This window comes from Ruditapes philippinarum, unplaced genomic scaffold (assembly GCF_026571515.1).
Source record: "Ruditapes philippinarum isolate M1 unplaced genomic scaffold, ASM2657151v2 ctg8335_1_1_1_1, whole genome shotgun sequence".
Classification (NCBI taxonomy): Eukaryota; Metazoa; Mollusca; class Bivalvia; order Venerida; family Veneridae; genus Ruditapes; species Ruditapes philippinarum.
Window position 1 is genome coordinate 64,477 of NW_026861629.1, and position 17,690 is coordinate 82,166.

The following is a 17,690-nucleotide window of genomic DNA, read 5'->3' on the forward strand; positions in this document are numbered from 1 at the left end:
TTATTGGCACATAACATGTAAATTATTACTTGAATCTTGAATGGTATTACTGTTCTTTAAATCTAAGTACATTTTACTCAAGCTGGATTTTCTTGAAGTATTTTGGCTTATCTGGAGGCATGCAGCTTCAACAGTAAAAAAAAAAGGATCACTTTTCACTGACATGCTCGTAGTGTAAGGCAAACATTTAGCATGTCTTTATTCTACAGTATGTCTGTATGATGCAAATGATATCACGTCAGAATATGTGCACAGCAGTGCAATATCATTATTATGTAGTCATAAAAGTGTTACAGGTATGTGGTAAATGATATAACTCAGTCTGCTGTTTGGAAAACTTAAATAATACAAGATTTACATTAACTTTGCATTGCACATTTTTACCAAAGTGTTTCTATATAAATATATGAATGGTGTTAATATTGATGGTGTTATATTGTTTTCAGTTATTAATGGTGAGAATGCAGCCCATCATTCAGAGAAGTTTGCTGCTATGGCATTACGTACAAGACAAGAATACCTCAAAGATTTAGCTACTAACTATGTTACCAGTAACTCCCTCGAATCTGCTTCCAAACTAAGTATGTTGTACAACCCTTAATCTTGAATCGGTTGAAACAATGTTTTATTAAATATGAATATTCATATATATTTTGAAATGATGTCAGTGCCTTTTTATACTCCCACCACAAAATGTGGGGGGGGGGGGGGCTATAATGTATTCGCTTTGTCACGTAGTCGCCTCCGTGGTCGAGGGGTTAGAGTCAATGACTTCTAATCCAGTTACCTCTGGCGTGGGTTTGATCCCCGGGAGATGCTTTGGTAGTTTAGCGCGGAGGGAGGTAGTCAAGTACTGGTGTAACTCTCCAGGAACGATGGTTAGGAAACTACCCGCCTATATGACTGAAATACTGTTGGAAAAAGGCGTATATAAAACAAACAAACAAAAGCTTTGTCACATTGGTCGGTCCGTCCGTCTCCATTTTCGTGTCCGCTCTATAGATCCTATACCTATTGAAGAATTTTCTTCAAACTTGGCTCAAATGTTCACCTCAACAAGGGGATGTGCAGAACCCATGTTGCCCATGTGTCAGGTCAAGGTCACAATTGAAGGTCAAATATTAAGCACAATCAAATATTACACAGTATGTTGTGTCCGCTCTGTAAGTCCTTCACTAATTGAAAGATTTTCTTCAATCTTTGCTCAAATGTTCACCTCAACAAGGGGATGTGCAGAACCCATGTCACCCTTTTGCCAGCTGAAGGTCAAAGAAGGTCAAAAATTGACTTAGAAAATATTCTTAAATTTTAACATGTATTTGAATATTTCTGAAACTAGAAAAGGTATTTGCTTGAAACTTAAAATATATATGAAGTGTCACAATAAAGATATGCTGGTCAAGTTTCATAACTCTGTATTGCATTTTGTCAAAGTTATGCCCCTTTTTAAGTCTTTAAATTTACATACAATCAATACTTACTAGACAATATGCCGTGTCCGCTCTATAAATTCTATTTTTATGGAAGAATTTTCTTCAAACTACTCAAACATTTACCTCAACAAGGTTATGTGCAGAATCCATGTCACCTTTGTGCCGGGTAAAGGTCAAGGTCACACTTGAAGGTCAAAAATTGGCTAAAAAAAATGTTCTTAAATTTTAACATGTACTTGAATATTTCTGCAACTAGCACAGGTATTTGCTTGAAACTTAAAAGATATATGAGGTGTCACAAATAAGATATGCAGGTCAAGTTTTATAACTCTGTATTGCATTTTGACAAAGTTATGCCTTTTTTTAAGTCTTAAAATTTACATACAATCAATACTAGACAATATGCCGTGTCCGCTCTATAAATTATTTACTAATGGAAGGATTTTCTTCAAACTTGACTCAAATGTTCACCCCAACTGGGCAATGTGCAGAAGCCATCTTATCCTTGTGCCAGCTTAAGGTAAAGGCCACACTTGAAGGTCAAAAATTGACTTATAAAATGTTTAGTACATTGGGAAAATGAAAGGTTATTTGTAACTCTGTTTCGAACATGATTTGATAATATATATTTATACTATTACCTGTACAATTAGTCTTTTTTCACCAGAGATAATTTCTTTTTATGTATTTGTGCCACTAAAGTGTTTCCCTTAACCACCTTTCCAAGTCGTCTTCTGTCAAGGACATTGGTGGGGGTATGAATCGCATTCAGCGATAGTTCTAGTTAAGAAACTGTCATGAAAATTCCATATGAGAAAACCAACTACTAGAATAAAATTACACTTATCCCCTAAGTTTTCATGTTATTATAATGTTATGTTGATATCGTGTTATGTTATGACATATTAAATTATTAAATGATTGTTTCATAAACAGGTAAATTTGTGAGTGGTAAGAAGAAAGAGAAGAACAGAGGAAAACTGATACCAGATAACTTTGCTCTTGGTGCTATTGTCTGGCATGTTGAGGTAAGAACTAGATTTTTATCATTGAATAATCATTCGATTTTTCTTTAAAAGTTGTTTGATACCTATATCAAAATATGACTTACTGTGTGTAAACGTTGTGAAGTATTTTTGTTCGCAAACGTAGAGAACTTGATTGATAGTTGTATAAAAAGTTGTCATTGTTTTATATACAGTTTATGAATTTCAAACAGTTATGTTAATGTTAGTTGATTAGAACATTTTGTAAAGTCATTAGGTAACTTTTAGAACTTCAGTACTGGTAAGTGAGGAATACTTGTGCATGAGAAATGCAATGGAAAATAACTACAGTTTCATTATTTGTCCATTTCCTTCAATTATAAATATTTTTGTACTAATTAGTTTGGTTCAGTGTGTTAATTTTGGTTGGGCTTATAAAGGTCCTATAGTAAATTTCCAGGTTTTCTGGGAGAGGAAGCTACAAATTCCCCTTGTTCATCAGAATCAGTCATTTGTGTAGAACCATCAACCTTGCATAAATAGCTGCCTCAGATAGAATAACCTGAATATAAAATCACTGCACTGATGGGAAGGTAATTTGAAGTCTGTGACTTTGACCTCCTGACCATACAACCCCTTATATAACACGGTATCTTTCTCATATGTATATGCAAGTGCATGAAGAAATTAGAACACTGTAAGATTGTATATTTCACATTTTAGGTAGAGGATAGTGGTAGAAGTACACCATGTTATCTCGGTATAGCAGCAGAAACTATAGTTGTAGTAGAAGAGGCTGGTAGAGATGTGATATTTACCACACACTGTGGATCTGTGATAGGCTGGACCTCACAATCTCTCAGGTATAGTTTTCAAACTCTTCATTTTACAAATTAATTTTTAAGTTTTTATAGAGAATATGAATATGCTGATATAACTTTGTATGTCGTAGGTTCCTTGTATAGGACAATGAATTTGATTTGCTTTGTCCCTACTGTGAACAATACTACAATTTCTTCCAACAAGACATGAATTACTAAACTGTTTTGTATTGAAATTACTTAAGTATAAAGGTACTTCATATCAAAAATTAACTGGCAACCATCAGCTGAATTATTTTATGGAAATTACATAAAGCATAAAACTTAAAATTTGCTTGTGTCTGCGGTGAACACATTATTATAATAGTTTAATTGCACTATCAATATGTTGTTGTTTCAGTTTGAAGCTATATTACCAGCAAGGGGAATGTTTAGCATTGAAACCAGTGAGTGGAGATATGGAGGAACTACAGGAGATTGTCATTCGTCTTAGGGCAGTCACCTTTGGTTGTGAGGTACTTGTCATTTCTCTGTTCATTTTCCTCTAAATTAACACAAATAATTAATCATTTTGTTCCATTACAAACTATAATTATATTGGAAAAATAAATTTGCTTATGTTGTTAATAAGGGCAAAATAAAGGCTATATTGATTATGGAGAAAGGTGGCACAGGAATAAATTCACTGGCATGAAAAATGTACAAGTCTTTTAGTATTTAGTTTAAACATATTTTATTTCTCAGAATATATGTACATGTTATAATTCACAATATACAGAGAGCAATTCAAATATTCTTAAAAAACAGGATTAGAATGAAAGACAGCATGTCTTATGAAATTCTTCTCCTTTTAGTATTTCCTTAATAAAGAAGTTCTACTTGGATAAAAAGCCTTAATACTTAGTATATTTGAAATCTATAACACAAGGTGAAAAACACTGAAATAAGATTATGTTTTAAAGTGATTAATAGTTTGTTCAATAGACGATCATTTTAAATCATATAGCCCACTGCTTTAGGTTCGAATCCTGTCAAAAACTTCATAGGAAGCTATCCAGCTAACTGAGGTTGGGTTGTTTTGTTATATACTCACACACACCACACACACCTGAACTAATTCACAGAGGGACACTTAAGGTCATTCTCCATCAGCAAATCTTGAAAGTCACAGTCTTGATAAGATCAGAAATTCAATGAAGAAAAACAAATGTATAATGATTATTATGTTCAATGAACATATACCATATGCTGGATATGTTTTCAGACGGAAGAACTTAGTTTGAAGAGAAATGGTCTCGGACAACTTGGGTTTCATATACAAGCTGAGGGCATTGTCACGGATGTAGAAAATTATGGGTTTGCCTATGGGGCTGGTTTACGGAAAGGAAGCCGATTGGTGGAGATATGCAAGGTTGCCACGGTTACGCTGACACATGATGAGATGGTAGATCTGCTGCGCACATCCGCTACAGTTAAAGTTGTTGTGATACCTCCATTAAAGGACGGGGGCCCGAGGTAAATTATACACTATGTCCTCCTGTATACTAATTAGTTTTCTTCTTTCATTAAAAAGCTATAGTCAAGATGATCATAATGATTCCATTTGAGTTGAGTGCATGGCTCAATTGTATGAGTTACTATTGACGAAAAGTATATTAATCTACCATTTTAACAGGTAGAAAATTCTCATATTGGCTGAGTGAAAATTATATGAAAATGAACAAAATATTATCGGATTTTGAAACATTGAGTCATGCATTGAAAAACACTATTGCTAAATAATTTTTGAATTGCTAGAATAGTTATGAAATATTTTAACCTGAAACAGCTTTGAAAATGTCATGTGTATATCTTTATAAATTTTCTTCAAATTATATTTAATATAACCTTTAATTATTTATGAATTAAAAAGTATGACAGATCTTTTTTCCTTTTATATTTCATATAATAAGCATGCTGAACTGCTGAAATTCTTGCTTAGCAATGAAAAATACTTTCTCATCTTATGCCATGCACTAAATTGGTTCAAAATCAAGTTCAAATAACACATGTTTTTCAATATTGTCGTTTGCATGATAATATTTTAGATATAGAATATTTTTGGCTAAAAGTTTTACATAGTTTTTACTCATACAAGGAAGATGGTGTCCTTACTTGAAATAAGTTTGAAATATTACATTGACTTGCACAGTTAAACTGGTGTACTAGTATATAATTAGAGGGCCAAATACTCCTGTATTATAGAGCCAGACCAGCCTGCACAGTTTTACTGTTTTGAAAGACTATATAGACTGTTGACTGACCAATTTTAGTATATTGTAAGGGTATTGCAATTCCCAGAGCCAGCAATAGACAATTCTGAATTTTAAGCTGGGCAAGGCTTTCTATACAAATAAAGCAGTGGAATGGTTAAAAGTAATTACTCACCAAAACTTGGTTACCAAGTGGGTTTAAGATAATGAGATATAATTCTGATGTTTTCTTTTTATTGAATCTCGAAATTAATATACCTACAGTAAAATTCTGCCAAACTGTGTAAGTCAATGTGATTCTAATGATATTCATGTCTTTAAATATTGATCTATCTTTAATTGAAGTCTTTAAAGAAATTGATGAAATAAAAACGAGTTCGGATTTATAGGCTTAAAAGTTAAAAATACCATCAGTAATTCATCATGCTTAATGTTTAGATGCTCATTCAGTATAGCACATCATCATTTCTTTCCTCATGTCACTTCATAATAGATTTATATAGCTGCTAAATACCATTTATTCAGTCATTGATTTTTACAGCAAAGTGCAATATTTTATATAATAATACAGCCAACTTGGTTGTAGATTTAATTTATACAATGACCGACCAGCTTGGCTATCCACCTCTGTAGTTCATCTAATATTATGGCCAGCTTGGCTGTCCACTTTTCTGTACTTCATCTAATATCAATGTACTTCATCAATGTCCACTTCTATATTTCATCTAATATTATAGCCAGCTTGGCTGTCAACCTCCATATTTCATCTAATCTTACAGTCCACCTCCATATTTCATCTAATATTACAGCCAGCTTTGGCTGTCCACCTCTATATTTCATCTAACGCTACAGCCAGCTTGGTTATCCACCTTAATACTTTTTCTTATATAACAGTCAAGCTTGGCTTCTATTTTTCATCTAACATGACAGCCAGCTTCTATAAACAAAAAAGAACAGAAAAAAATTGCAACTGGCCTAACTGTGCATATCTCAAAATAAGAATAACAACATAATCAGCTTTAAACTTGTTATCAAATATTACAGTCAGAGATCTTTGCTCTAAAGTCTTAATCACACATCCCACGAGTGTTTTTGTTACCCAGTTTGAAGTGATGCACTTTCACACAGCAGGCTTTGACATTTGTTCCATTTTAGTATTCTTTCTATTGCTTTAAAGCAAAATCAAAGGGAAATCTTAATTTAGAATTGGAAAATTACTGATTAAGTATTATAGATATCTTATATCAAGGGTTTGTGGTGTTCCTTACTTTTTAAAGCTGGCAGATCAGTGAAGCACTACATAATTTTAGGTGTTAAGATATTCAGAGACTTTGAAAAAAAGTAAACATCTTTGAATGATATATAATAAGTTTATCACATTTATCCAAATTTAGAGAAATGGCAAGTTTAAGTGAGAACAGTGGGCATACTTTACAACAAAAAACAGTTAGAAAAAAGGAAAGTTTGTTTTTGTGAGAGGGGGAAACTCATGAAAGAGAGATGGGTGTGTGTTTTTTTGTAAACATTATGAAACAAAATAAAGTAAAGGGAGTGTTATAGTTTGTTAAGGTTACAAGGGTAAGGGACAAATGTTGATATGTTATACTGAGAGCATTTTGCATGCCAGGATACTAAACAGTTTCACTTCTCTCAGTACAGTGCATACCCCATGTATGTTACTGTCCTGATATGTATGTTACAGTGTAGATCATATAGAAGTGAGACTGTTGTTATTGTTGTCATAGTAACAAGACATGTTAATATAAGGTGTATCTAGATGTAACAGTGTAAAAATTGCATTTGGCAGGGGTGTGGTAAACTTACATGCTAACCATCACTATTCCTCATTCCCCGCCTTGAATGCTGTCATACAAGCTGAATATTCCCATCACCAGAGGCAGGCACGATCCTCAAGCAGCTCTAGTGAACCCATGCTCTCACCTATGACACCATTGACTCCAGTATCACCGCTAGAATTGCCGCCTAGAGAAGTGTTCCAGCTGAATGCTGCCCTTCCTAGTGCAAAGAAGGAAGTTCATTATCAGAGAGAATACAAAGAGACAAAAACATCCCACCACCGCCACCACAGGGAGCCACCGGAATTAACGCAACAAGTTTCTAGAGACTCTCAGGATTCTAGTCATTACAACAGTTCAAGGGAGACCACTCCTAGAGATGTTGAGGAAAGATGGGAACTAAGGGAGATAATTAGGAAGAACAAGGACAATGGGGAGTTGAGGGAAAGTTATGAGAAAGAGGAACTTGAGTACATTGTACATGAGAGAGAATCATCGGTGTCATCATCACACAGTCAGACTAGTCAACGCAGCTCTAATACACTGCCTCATCAGAAAAAATCATCATCAGCATCATCAGATCATAGGTACTTTATTGGGATCTTTTTTAAAATATTTTTTTCAAGGGCTATAGATAATGGTAATCTGTTTTTCCTAAAATACTGCTTATTGGTCTGTTTTATTGAGAGGCTTTTATGATTCATATTTTCTAGACAATAGGTAAACTGTTTCCTTTTTATTGGGTATTTAATGTAATGGATATTTAAGATATACATTTTTATTTGTCAATTTATAGAAGTGCTGTAAATTCTATTACTCATAGGATAATTGTATAATTGTATATTATTTAGGCATTAAAAAATCTTTATTCATTGGAGGTATTTTTTTTTATCTTGAAATCATTGAATTATTTTATTTAAGGCAAAGTTCTCAACCCCGTTAATTTCATTTTGCACTGCAACATTCTATTTTACTTATAAACTAATAGAGAATGTATCTTTGGTTTAGCATGAAAAATATCCTGTCTTTTATTACAATTTTATTTATTTCTTGCATGTAAATTCAGTTACTTTATATTAACATTATTAACTCTAGTTTAAGATGTTAAATACAAGTAGATATTTTGCATGAATTCATTCTAAAAGATTAACAGACCAAAAGAAAGTTTAAGTACCTATGTCAGGTGAAAAAGGTTCTAGTGGGCCAAATTTATGTGCCATTAATTGGTTCTAAAAGTTTAAGTTGGCCAAAATTATGCGCCATGAAATAAGTGGTTACTCACCAGTCATTCTTATAGTCATTTATAATCCATATAATGTATATCATCATTTGCTACAAGCATAGTCATGTATATATTTATTTATGTTTCTGTGACTATCATATTGCTGGGCTATGAAACTATATTATATTCATTTCCCATGTTATACCAAGGGCAAAATACAATACATATTATTAGTTAAACCATCATAAAGTGCATTATTGTCCGATATCATGCAGATATGTTTCTTAAAGTTTAAATGATACAACAATGATCAAATTATAGCTCTTAGTTTTGAATTATATGTAAAAGATTATAACCTCATAGAAAATCATGAAAACTACAGTGGCTGATTTAACCTGTAAAATAAACTTATTATATACTTTATATAACTATGAGGAATCATTCAGTGATATGTACCCATTCATTTAGTTGTTTCACTTTATAGTTAATCTAGATCCACTTATTCAGTTTTTCTTCACCAGTTTGGTTTGATTTCTAATGTATCCAGCACCCTATTATAATCTACACACCTCTATATTCTTAACATGTAGTCAGGCACTCTTCTTAAGATTTCATTTTCCTAATTAATTTATCACTGTTTTATTTGACATACAAGTTTGTGAAATAGCATTTGAATGTAACACTTTCTTCAGTGTTTTTTTCTCTCTAAATATTTATCAGAAATAATCTGTTAATTGTTTAAAATTTGGACTGGTTGACTATGAATGATAAGATTGACATGTAAATAATTTTTGTTATTTTATTATTTTTTTTCAAGATGAGAATGATTCTTTGTAAAGTATTCTTCTAAATGAGGTAAAAATATTCAATACAAAATGAGTTTTACAGATTTTTAAAGCGTCATTAAAAAATAAAAATTATATTATAATTTTGTATCATGATTAAAAAGGTAACGTTGTTTTGTTGTTGTATGTTTAGAGGGGAGATGAAATCACCACCTAGTAGAACGTTTTACCTCACCGACTCTCCCTGGTCATCATCGAGTCTGCCTCGAGGCTCGACCAACATGACCCAGTCCAGTAGTTACCATGGTTACCAAGATTCTACAGTATCGTCTGGGCGAGGTTCCCTGTTCGAAGGTCGGGAAACCGTAGATCAGTATGGTTCAAATGCTAGAGGTCTGGATGACAGTAGTTACGGTACATTGGAGGACCGACATAAACGAAGTGGCTCTCGGGATAGCCTGGATCAAACGTCTCTTGGTGAGTTGCTTTACACTTCATTTTAAATCATAATCAGTGTTGAATCCCTTACCTTATTTACAGTTCTTTAATAGCAACATGTAAGTGTGGTCAAAGAAGAAGGTTTAAATAAAATTGACAGTTCATCAAATTTCTTATTATTCTCTAAATGGAAATATTAGAGTTATTTTCTAAATAGCTCGTTCAGCTCTTTTCTCTTTACCAAAACCTTGTATGTAGAAAAACTTATATATTATATATTACATTTCTTAAATGTATACATTTCCTATGTCCAAGTTGTACTGACTGAATTGTTATGCATTTTAGTAAATATAATTGTTAGGTCTTTATAAAGTGAAAAAACGACATGTAAAAATGCACAGACTGAATATTGTCTTCATGTTAATATACATTCTAAACAATTTAAAAATTGTCTATTGCAAATCAACAATAGAAAATTGAAACAGCAGGACTTATAATTAGGCTTGTTTATGATAAATCTATCTTTAAACAATTGTCTTTTTTTTCGCAACAATATATCAAAGTAGATTAATGTACAAGATACCTGTATAGTATGAATAGAAATTTTGGCTTTAAAGATATTACTGTAAAATGTTTATTTTATCTGTAAAATTATTTTCATTACCTTAAAGGAATCAAAGTCATCCATGTATTGAAAATGCTTTCATATGACCCTGATTACTTACCAAAGTCAGTCATGCATCAAAAATGCTTTTATTTGACCAAGATTACTTGAAGAATTAATTAAGATCTTAATATTTTATTTTGATAATGGAAAAAGATATAGTAAAGTTATTATTGAAAATACAGACATTGTAAAATATTACCTAATCTATATACTACAGTAAATTATGAAAGTTTGCCAATTTTTGTTTTGTAAAGAAACCTTGAAAAGACATGCTGTATTAAGAATTTAACACACTTAACTCTATTGACTTGGCAAACAAACATTTTTTTTCAAATCTGAAGGACTGTCATTCAATGATGTAGGGATATAATTGATCTAAACAAGGTAGTGTCATATTTAAACATTTTTAATCAGGTTTCTTTTTCCAGTTTTAGTTAACAAGACAAAATGTCTTTTGAGCGTCTGTCATTTTATGGAAATAGTATTGTGTAACCTCGGATATCTTAACTTCCAATGAAAAACGTTATGGTTGTGTATGTTATATTCTTTATAAATCTAGATTAATTTCCTATCCCGGTAGTTTTCATTCACATTTAGATTCTTTAGTATCAGGTTTTCTATTGAAGTAAGCTTATCCAGTTTCAGTCTGCTGTAATTTAAATTCAGTTTTCTATCCTAGTTGACTTGTATGCCCTATTAACATGCTAACTAGGTCATTCATTCATTTATATGTTCATTCATTCATTCATTCATGTTTCTATTTTGTGATTGACTTTGCATCTTTTTTTTTTAAGTTGCTTTGACATTTTTGTCCAATTAATACATTCTTCCAACCCTATGCAATTGTGAAAAAAGTGAAAGAATATAAGAAATATGGTATTTCGTTTATAATCAGCATGCTAAATGTGTAGGAGTTATTTCAAAAAAAAAAAGGAGGTTCAAGATTTAACTTAAATATTAACACTGTGTATCAAAGGAAAATTGTGCAAGGGCAATAATTTGTTTAATATTTTATTTTAATTATTCCCCTCTTTCATGTGTTACAATTGAATGAATGAAGGAGATAAAATAAATTGACTAGGTAAAATACAAATACTGAGTGAGGAGACTATCTTAATATGGCCAATAAATTCTGATATGGGATAACATACTTTCTAGTTATTCAAGTGGAAAATATAAATATCATCATCTCAAATTCTTGACTTAGTTGCCTGCAGGAATTATAGTGGTGTATAATGTTTTAAACTGGACTTATTTGGTGGTTTATGTTTTACTAGTATTTATATCATAAGTAGTAAGTAGATAAAAAAGTAAATATTGTTTGTCTGGACTGGTGTAGTTTTGTATTTCATACATTGGATATTACTACATTGAAAAGGCAAAAGTAAAAAAAGAGAACATATTTTTATTTGTAATCATAGTGCTGGTAAATTTCATTTGATTATCTATAAAATTCTTTTCTTTGTAATGCTTTGGCTTATTTATATAATGAGAGACATACAAATTAAAATGAAGATATCTTTAAATTTTCTGTTAAATTAATTTTCCTAATAATAGAATAGAATGATATCCTGATTACAGTTGATGTTTTATTCATGTGAAAGTTTTGATTTGGTATAAGGAGGTGATATTTTCATTAATGCCTATTTCTTATTTACGAAACATTATTCATACTATTTGATGTGTGAATTTCCAATGTGAAAGGAAATGCAAATTTGGAAACTAATCTGGTTTCAATAGGATTTTTAATGCAGGATCATGTTTCTCAGTATTATGTAATGGTGGTAATATAAATTTGAAGATTTGTTGCAACAGAGTTGTTACTTGTTCTCTAACTTGATCAAGTTAAGACGGTTTTGTGTTCAACCATTGAATTACAGACATATACAGTTATATATAGGGATATATAGGGATTTATAAAAACGTTTTGGATTTTGTTTATTGGACAGTGTATACATGTAATGACAGATATAAGTTATAAAATAGTCGTAATCTGTCAAAGGTGTCAGCTAACATTAACCTAAGGTGGCCAAGTTGTGCTACATTATATAGGCTTACATCTGAATTATTTATTTACTAATGGATTTTTATAGATTATGGTAGGGAAGTTTGTTGGATATTTTCATGTTTTAGTTCTCATAATTTCAGTTTTCTCCTCGTTTTTGGAAGCTGCAATAACACCATAGGGAGGTTTTATCTGTGAATTATTTATGTGTTAGATCATTCTATTTTCAATTAATGTCATACACTAAAACACATGAGATCCCAAAATCCCTCCACCAGCTATGTTAATGGTTTTATCACACATTCTCTTACAATTAAAACTATGAAAAAAGTGAAGAGGCTGACAAAAAATTTCAACATTTAGCCTGGAGCTTAGTGTAACTTTGTTGAAATAGGTAAAGAAAGTTTTTTTGTTCAAGATAAACTTGTGTGAAAGTTCTTATCGGATAGATTAAAGGAGTTTATTCATCAGATTGTAAGGTGATAAAAGAAAGAATTTTCAGTTGTATCTGTTTTTATTTAGATATATGATGTAGACATGCTTTTATTTATCTGGTTATCTTGGAAAAATCGTAGCAGTGAAACTGTTTTTGATAGCAGTGATGAATAAAAGTGATGGGAAAATTGAAAAAATTGAGTAGAAGTAAACAAAATATAGGAATATGTAAAGGGGAACTGTAGGATACATAAACAAAATAAAGGATAAGTAAGACAGTATAGGATAAGTCAGACAAATACAAGATTTTGTTATTCCTCTTGTTTAAAAGGACATAGGTTTGTGAGATTTATGTATTAAGAACCATTGGTAAATTTCTGTACTTCTAATGCTTTATTATAGTTTTATGTTCTTTTATCAGAATTGTATTGTTCATGCTATCACAAGGGCATTTTTACAACACCTATTTGTAAATATTTGGAGGACTATTTCTTACTATATTTACTATTGTATATTACAGGTGGATCGAAAGATTGGAGTGACAGTAACCAGCCTCGTAGACCACCTCCACCAAAAGATGTAAGTATAATTTGGTTACCCTTCTTTTAATATGCTTTATATGGCAGTCATTATTTTGTTAATATTAATCACACTAAAGCTCTTAAATGGGCTAGTCCATCCTTTAATCAGGACAAAACCATTAATCATTTATAGGGAAAAAATACAAATACAAGTAGTGCAGAATTGCCAAATGATCTTGGTATACATTGGTCACATGGGCTAAGCAGGCTAAAGGTTATAGATGCACAAAGTAATAGCATAGATTGCTAATGCCAGTTTTATTACTTATTCCCTACCATTTTTCAGCTATGCCATTTGTCTTCCATGTTCAAAATGCATATGATAAAAAATGTGTTGAAATATATGTTAGTAAAGGCGAAGGATGTGTGATAATTTAATGTCAAGATATATAGCAACGGTCAGCATTTTTCTAAAATATGTTTAAATATGACTTGATTGTGCATACAAAACAAACAAATTAATTGCCACTTGTGAGCACTGTAAAATATCCATTAAAATGTTCTTATTGTATGTTTGCTGTTGTATGTAAAAACTTAAGTAGAAAATTAATTGGTATGAAAAAGATGGATGGCTGTGGTATGAACAAATTAAGAACTTAGATAAGAATGGATATACTTGTTTAAATAACTTGTGTTTGAATAAAAAAAGAGATTAATTAAGGTTTTTAGTTGTTTCATTAAACATATAATAAGAGAAATAATGTGTGAAGTAAGATTTGGATGACTGCTTTTATAGTTATATATCATTTGAGAATATACTTCTCATTGATAAAAACAAAACAAACAAAAACATGTCATTCTTGACAGGTAAAGTAAAACAACAAGTTTACACGTAATTTCAACCAAAAAAATGTGATTTGAATGTGAGAAATTGTCAGTTAAATGAAGCGAGGCTGTCTGCGTCTAGTAAATAACATGGGAATATTTATATGTATATGCCTCAATAACTTCATTGACTCGACTGCAGCTTTAATGTCGTTCACATATTTTATCTAATTTTGCATCATTAAACCGAAGTAAAATGAATAGTATGCTTAGAAAATGGTATTGGACATTATGTGCAACAAACAAATGGATAAAATAACTTGTGTGCATCTATATTATGGTTTATTCAACCATACCTTAATATACCACAAGCTTTAAAACTGAAATTGTGTTGATATTTTGTTAATATACATTGACTTTAAAACAAATATACATTTACTTTTAAACAGAGTGCCCATTGGACTGAGAGCAGCACCGGACTTTCCCAGACAACATACCTCACTAGTAGCACCGAGAACCTCTACAGCAGCTCGAACCCTTTACCTACAGCTTCATCTTCATCAGCGGTTCTAACACGTAAACCACAGCCACCACCCATAGATTACTCCTCCGTCCAGCATGGCAACTATGCCCAGGAACTTCTTAAACAGTCACAGAACACTAAATATCTGTTGAGTCACGGGCACGATTCTAGTCGCAAAGAGGGTCTGACCTCAGCAAACTCAAGTTCAGTGAATCTAAGTGATACTTCATTTTCAAGTGGCGGGTCAGGACAAACTGCCTCCAATATGCCGCAGCCAGGGTCTTCAGGAGACTTGTATAATAGAGATAGAAGTAGAGGTAGGTATCTTTGTACCTTATTATGCCTGAGTATGCTTTGAATTAAGCTGGATCAGTCTTGTCTTGAAACATTTTGGCCTAACTTTTGTATTCTTCCTTGCAAAATGTCTTTAAATCTCAGAAGTATAGATGTCTTAAGTTGAGTCATTTTATAATAATCAATTTAATAAATATTTTACAGAGGATTTATCTGGCCGACGAAGAGCAAATACCACCTCGTCTAAGACACACATGTCTGGTGTTGGAAGAAGGGCAGAATTGTGTATATCACCATTGAGTAGCGATCAAAGTAGTCCAAGGTCCTCTAACAAGTAAGTTTAATAGGAAATATGATAAACGGTTAACCCTTAACTGGCTAAATATCTTTAATGGACTTGTCCGCTTGCAGATTTTGAAATTGTCCAATTATGAATGGTAGGGATACCAAGAAATGAAAGTTTGGAGTTGGTTAGCCTACAGTATTGAGCCTTGACATACTGTATGAATTCCTGGCTAGCCAACTCTATATTGATGGCAATGGCTAAAATTTATTTTCCCGCAGGAAAAAGGGAAAAAAGTCCCGAAACCTTTTCTGTGATTGAAACAGTGCATATTTTTACTTTTTTTTTTTAATTTCAGGAAATGGGATTGTATTAAAAAAAATTTTTGAGTATATGTGCATATGGTTTAAGATTTTGGCAATAAAATTTTGCTTTTAGCTCTGAATGTCTTTGATTTAATGCTTTAAAACTTTTTAAAATTGCTTTTTACATGTTTTCCCCCTTCTCAATTTTGGGTTTTTCTCTTGAAAACCCTTTTTCAAAAAATGATAGAAAAACTTATATATTTAAATTTTCAAGGGAAATTTTTCTTGGGAAGTCATCTTTTAAGAAATCACTAAGGCCCCAAGATTTACGTCCAGGGCTTTTGTAAAAACAAGACTGAGTAAAGCAAAGGGAACAAACAATTTACAAGATGACTTGATGAGATTAATAGATCCAGACATTGCTGAAAGTGATCTTGCTGGAATACTGGTAAAACTTTATACAGATTACTGGCTGAGATTATGTTGTTAGGCTAAAAGGCAGTGGACCAAACTATATGAATTCTGAAAATAATATATCTTTGTGAATGTTTTGTCTAGTTAAATCTATTTAAAATATATTATTGTGTTATTTTGATGTTATTTAATTTAATGTAATCTGATGGCATTTAAGTAATTCTAGCAATTATTTAATAGACGTCATATCAAGAACCCTGTATGATATAAGTCCATGATACAACAGTTTAATGATTTTAACCTTGACCAGAAGACTACAGGTCCCCTTTATGTAGTATATGTAAAATTCGTAGATTTCGATTCTTTCAAGACTCCAGGGATGTTTGTTTGATTAAATGCTTATTAATTTAATTTGATGACTAAGATACTGTAAAGAGCTTGACTTTGATCTCACAAAAGCAGATAATAAGAAATACAATATTTCTGTTGCATATTTATAGACAAGTAGTACAATATTTATATAACATATTTATAGACAAGTAGATCATCAAGTAGAAGACTGTCAGGCCGCCTAGTTAGAACCATGTCTGATGAGAGCCTTCACAGTGGCAAGGGAAATCTTTTTGACCAGGATATCCGAGAGTCATTGTTTCCAGAGCGACGACAGGATTTACAAGGAAGCAGGGAACAACTTAGACAACACAGGTATGTTGCTAACTCTCTAAAATTGTCAATAAATGGTGAAATACATCGTATGAAAACTTAAAAGTGACATCATGCTTATTTTAATCTGGGCCCAAGTTGAGCAATATAAGCTACGCATTTCAAAAGATTGACTCTTATGGTGATGATAGACCAGTAGTTAATAATGACCGATGTTTAGGATGAAATACAAAAACTGCTGAAAATAAAGGAAAAGGCTACCCCATTCTCATTAATGAATTGATTGTGATCTATAAAGAAATTTCCTTGAATCACATTGGTTATTGATTATTCATGCAATGCTATTTATAAAATTGAAAGCAATTATGGCAAAATGTAAACATGTTTTAACATTTCCCTGTGCACATGCCTTTTATATTTTTATGTTGGGCATAATGTTTTTTTGTTTAAAAAGGGCATTGGTTGAAGTGTCCTATTTGTATATGAAGATATATGTGCATTACCTTTAACACGAAAGACAGTTTTTCTATGTAAGTCATGAAGAAATTGGTTTTTTGAATAAGAATGTAACAAAAATATTTTCTTCAATATTTTAGCATTCTCATATTTAAGATTTTACTTTGATATTGTTTTACCTTTTCTGTTATAGGTTATCTCCCCGTGCTTTGGGAGATGGACCATCTCGCGTTCCAGTGCCAGACTCTGCAGCTTCCCTGGATTGGAGTAGTCTTGTTGACGTGGCAACAAAAGCTATAGAAGGATCAGAGGACCCTAAAGATCGAATCTCTTCTCCGGTTAACTCCACAACATCCTCATCAAGTTCAGCCAATAAGTCAAGAGATATAAAAATAGACTCATTATACAGACAGAAAAATCATGACCGCCCACCGGATCCACCAACTGCAAGCAATCCTCCGGTGTGGCGCTCTGTTGTAGCAAATCCGCAGCAACGTATTCAAGAATTGGAGGCTAAAATCACACAGCTTGAGGAGGAGCTTGCCCAGGAGAGACAAGAAAGTGTA

At 32.1% G+C, this 17,690-nt stretch overlaps 1 protein-coding gene across 1 annotated transcript in view; it reads left to right on the top strand.

The window, feature by feature from the left end:
• Window positions 1-17,687, top strand: part of LOC132716352 (signal-induced proliferation-associated 1-like protein 2) — a gene marked incomplete at its 3' end in the record, with an annotated part of 40,913 nt that extends 23,226 nt beyond the window's left edge. Inside the window, exons 10-22 of the mRNA XM_060699611.1 lie at window positions 447-581; window positions 2,370-2,461; window positions 3,143-3,282; window positions 3,641-3,755; window positions 4,505-4,755; window positions 7,300-7,875; window positions 9,489-9,772; window positions 13,361-13,419; window positions 14,636-15,026; window positions 15,208-15,337; window positions 15,928-16,039; window positions 16,541-16,710; window positions 17,318-17,687. Of these exons, the coding sequence (XP_060555594.1) occupies window positions 447-581; window positions 2,370-2,461; window positions 3,143-3,282; window positions 3,641-3,755; window positions 4,505-4,755; window positions 7,300-7,875; window positions 9,489-9,772; window positions 13,361-13,419; window positions 14,636-15,026; window positions 15,208-15,337; window positions 15,928-16,039; window positions 16,541-16,710; window positions 17,318-17,687 (2,825 nt within the window). The remainder of the gene's footprint in view (window positions 1-446; window positions 582-2,369; window positions 2,462-3,142; window positions 3,283-3,640; window positions 3,756-4,504; window positions 4,756-7,299; window positions 7,876-9,488; window positions 9,773-13,360; window positions 13,420-14,635; window positions 15,027-15,207; window positions 15,338-15,927; window positions 16,040-16,540; window positions 16,711-17,317) is intronic.
• Window positions 17,688-17,690: the final 3 nt, after the last annotated feature.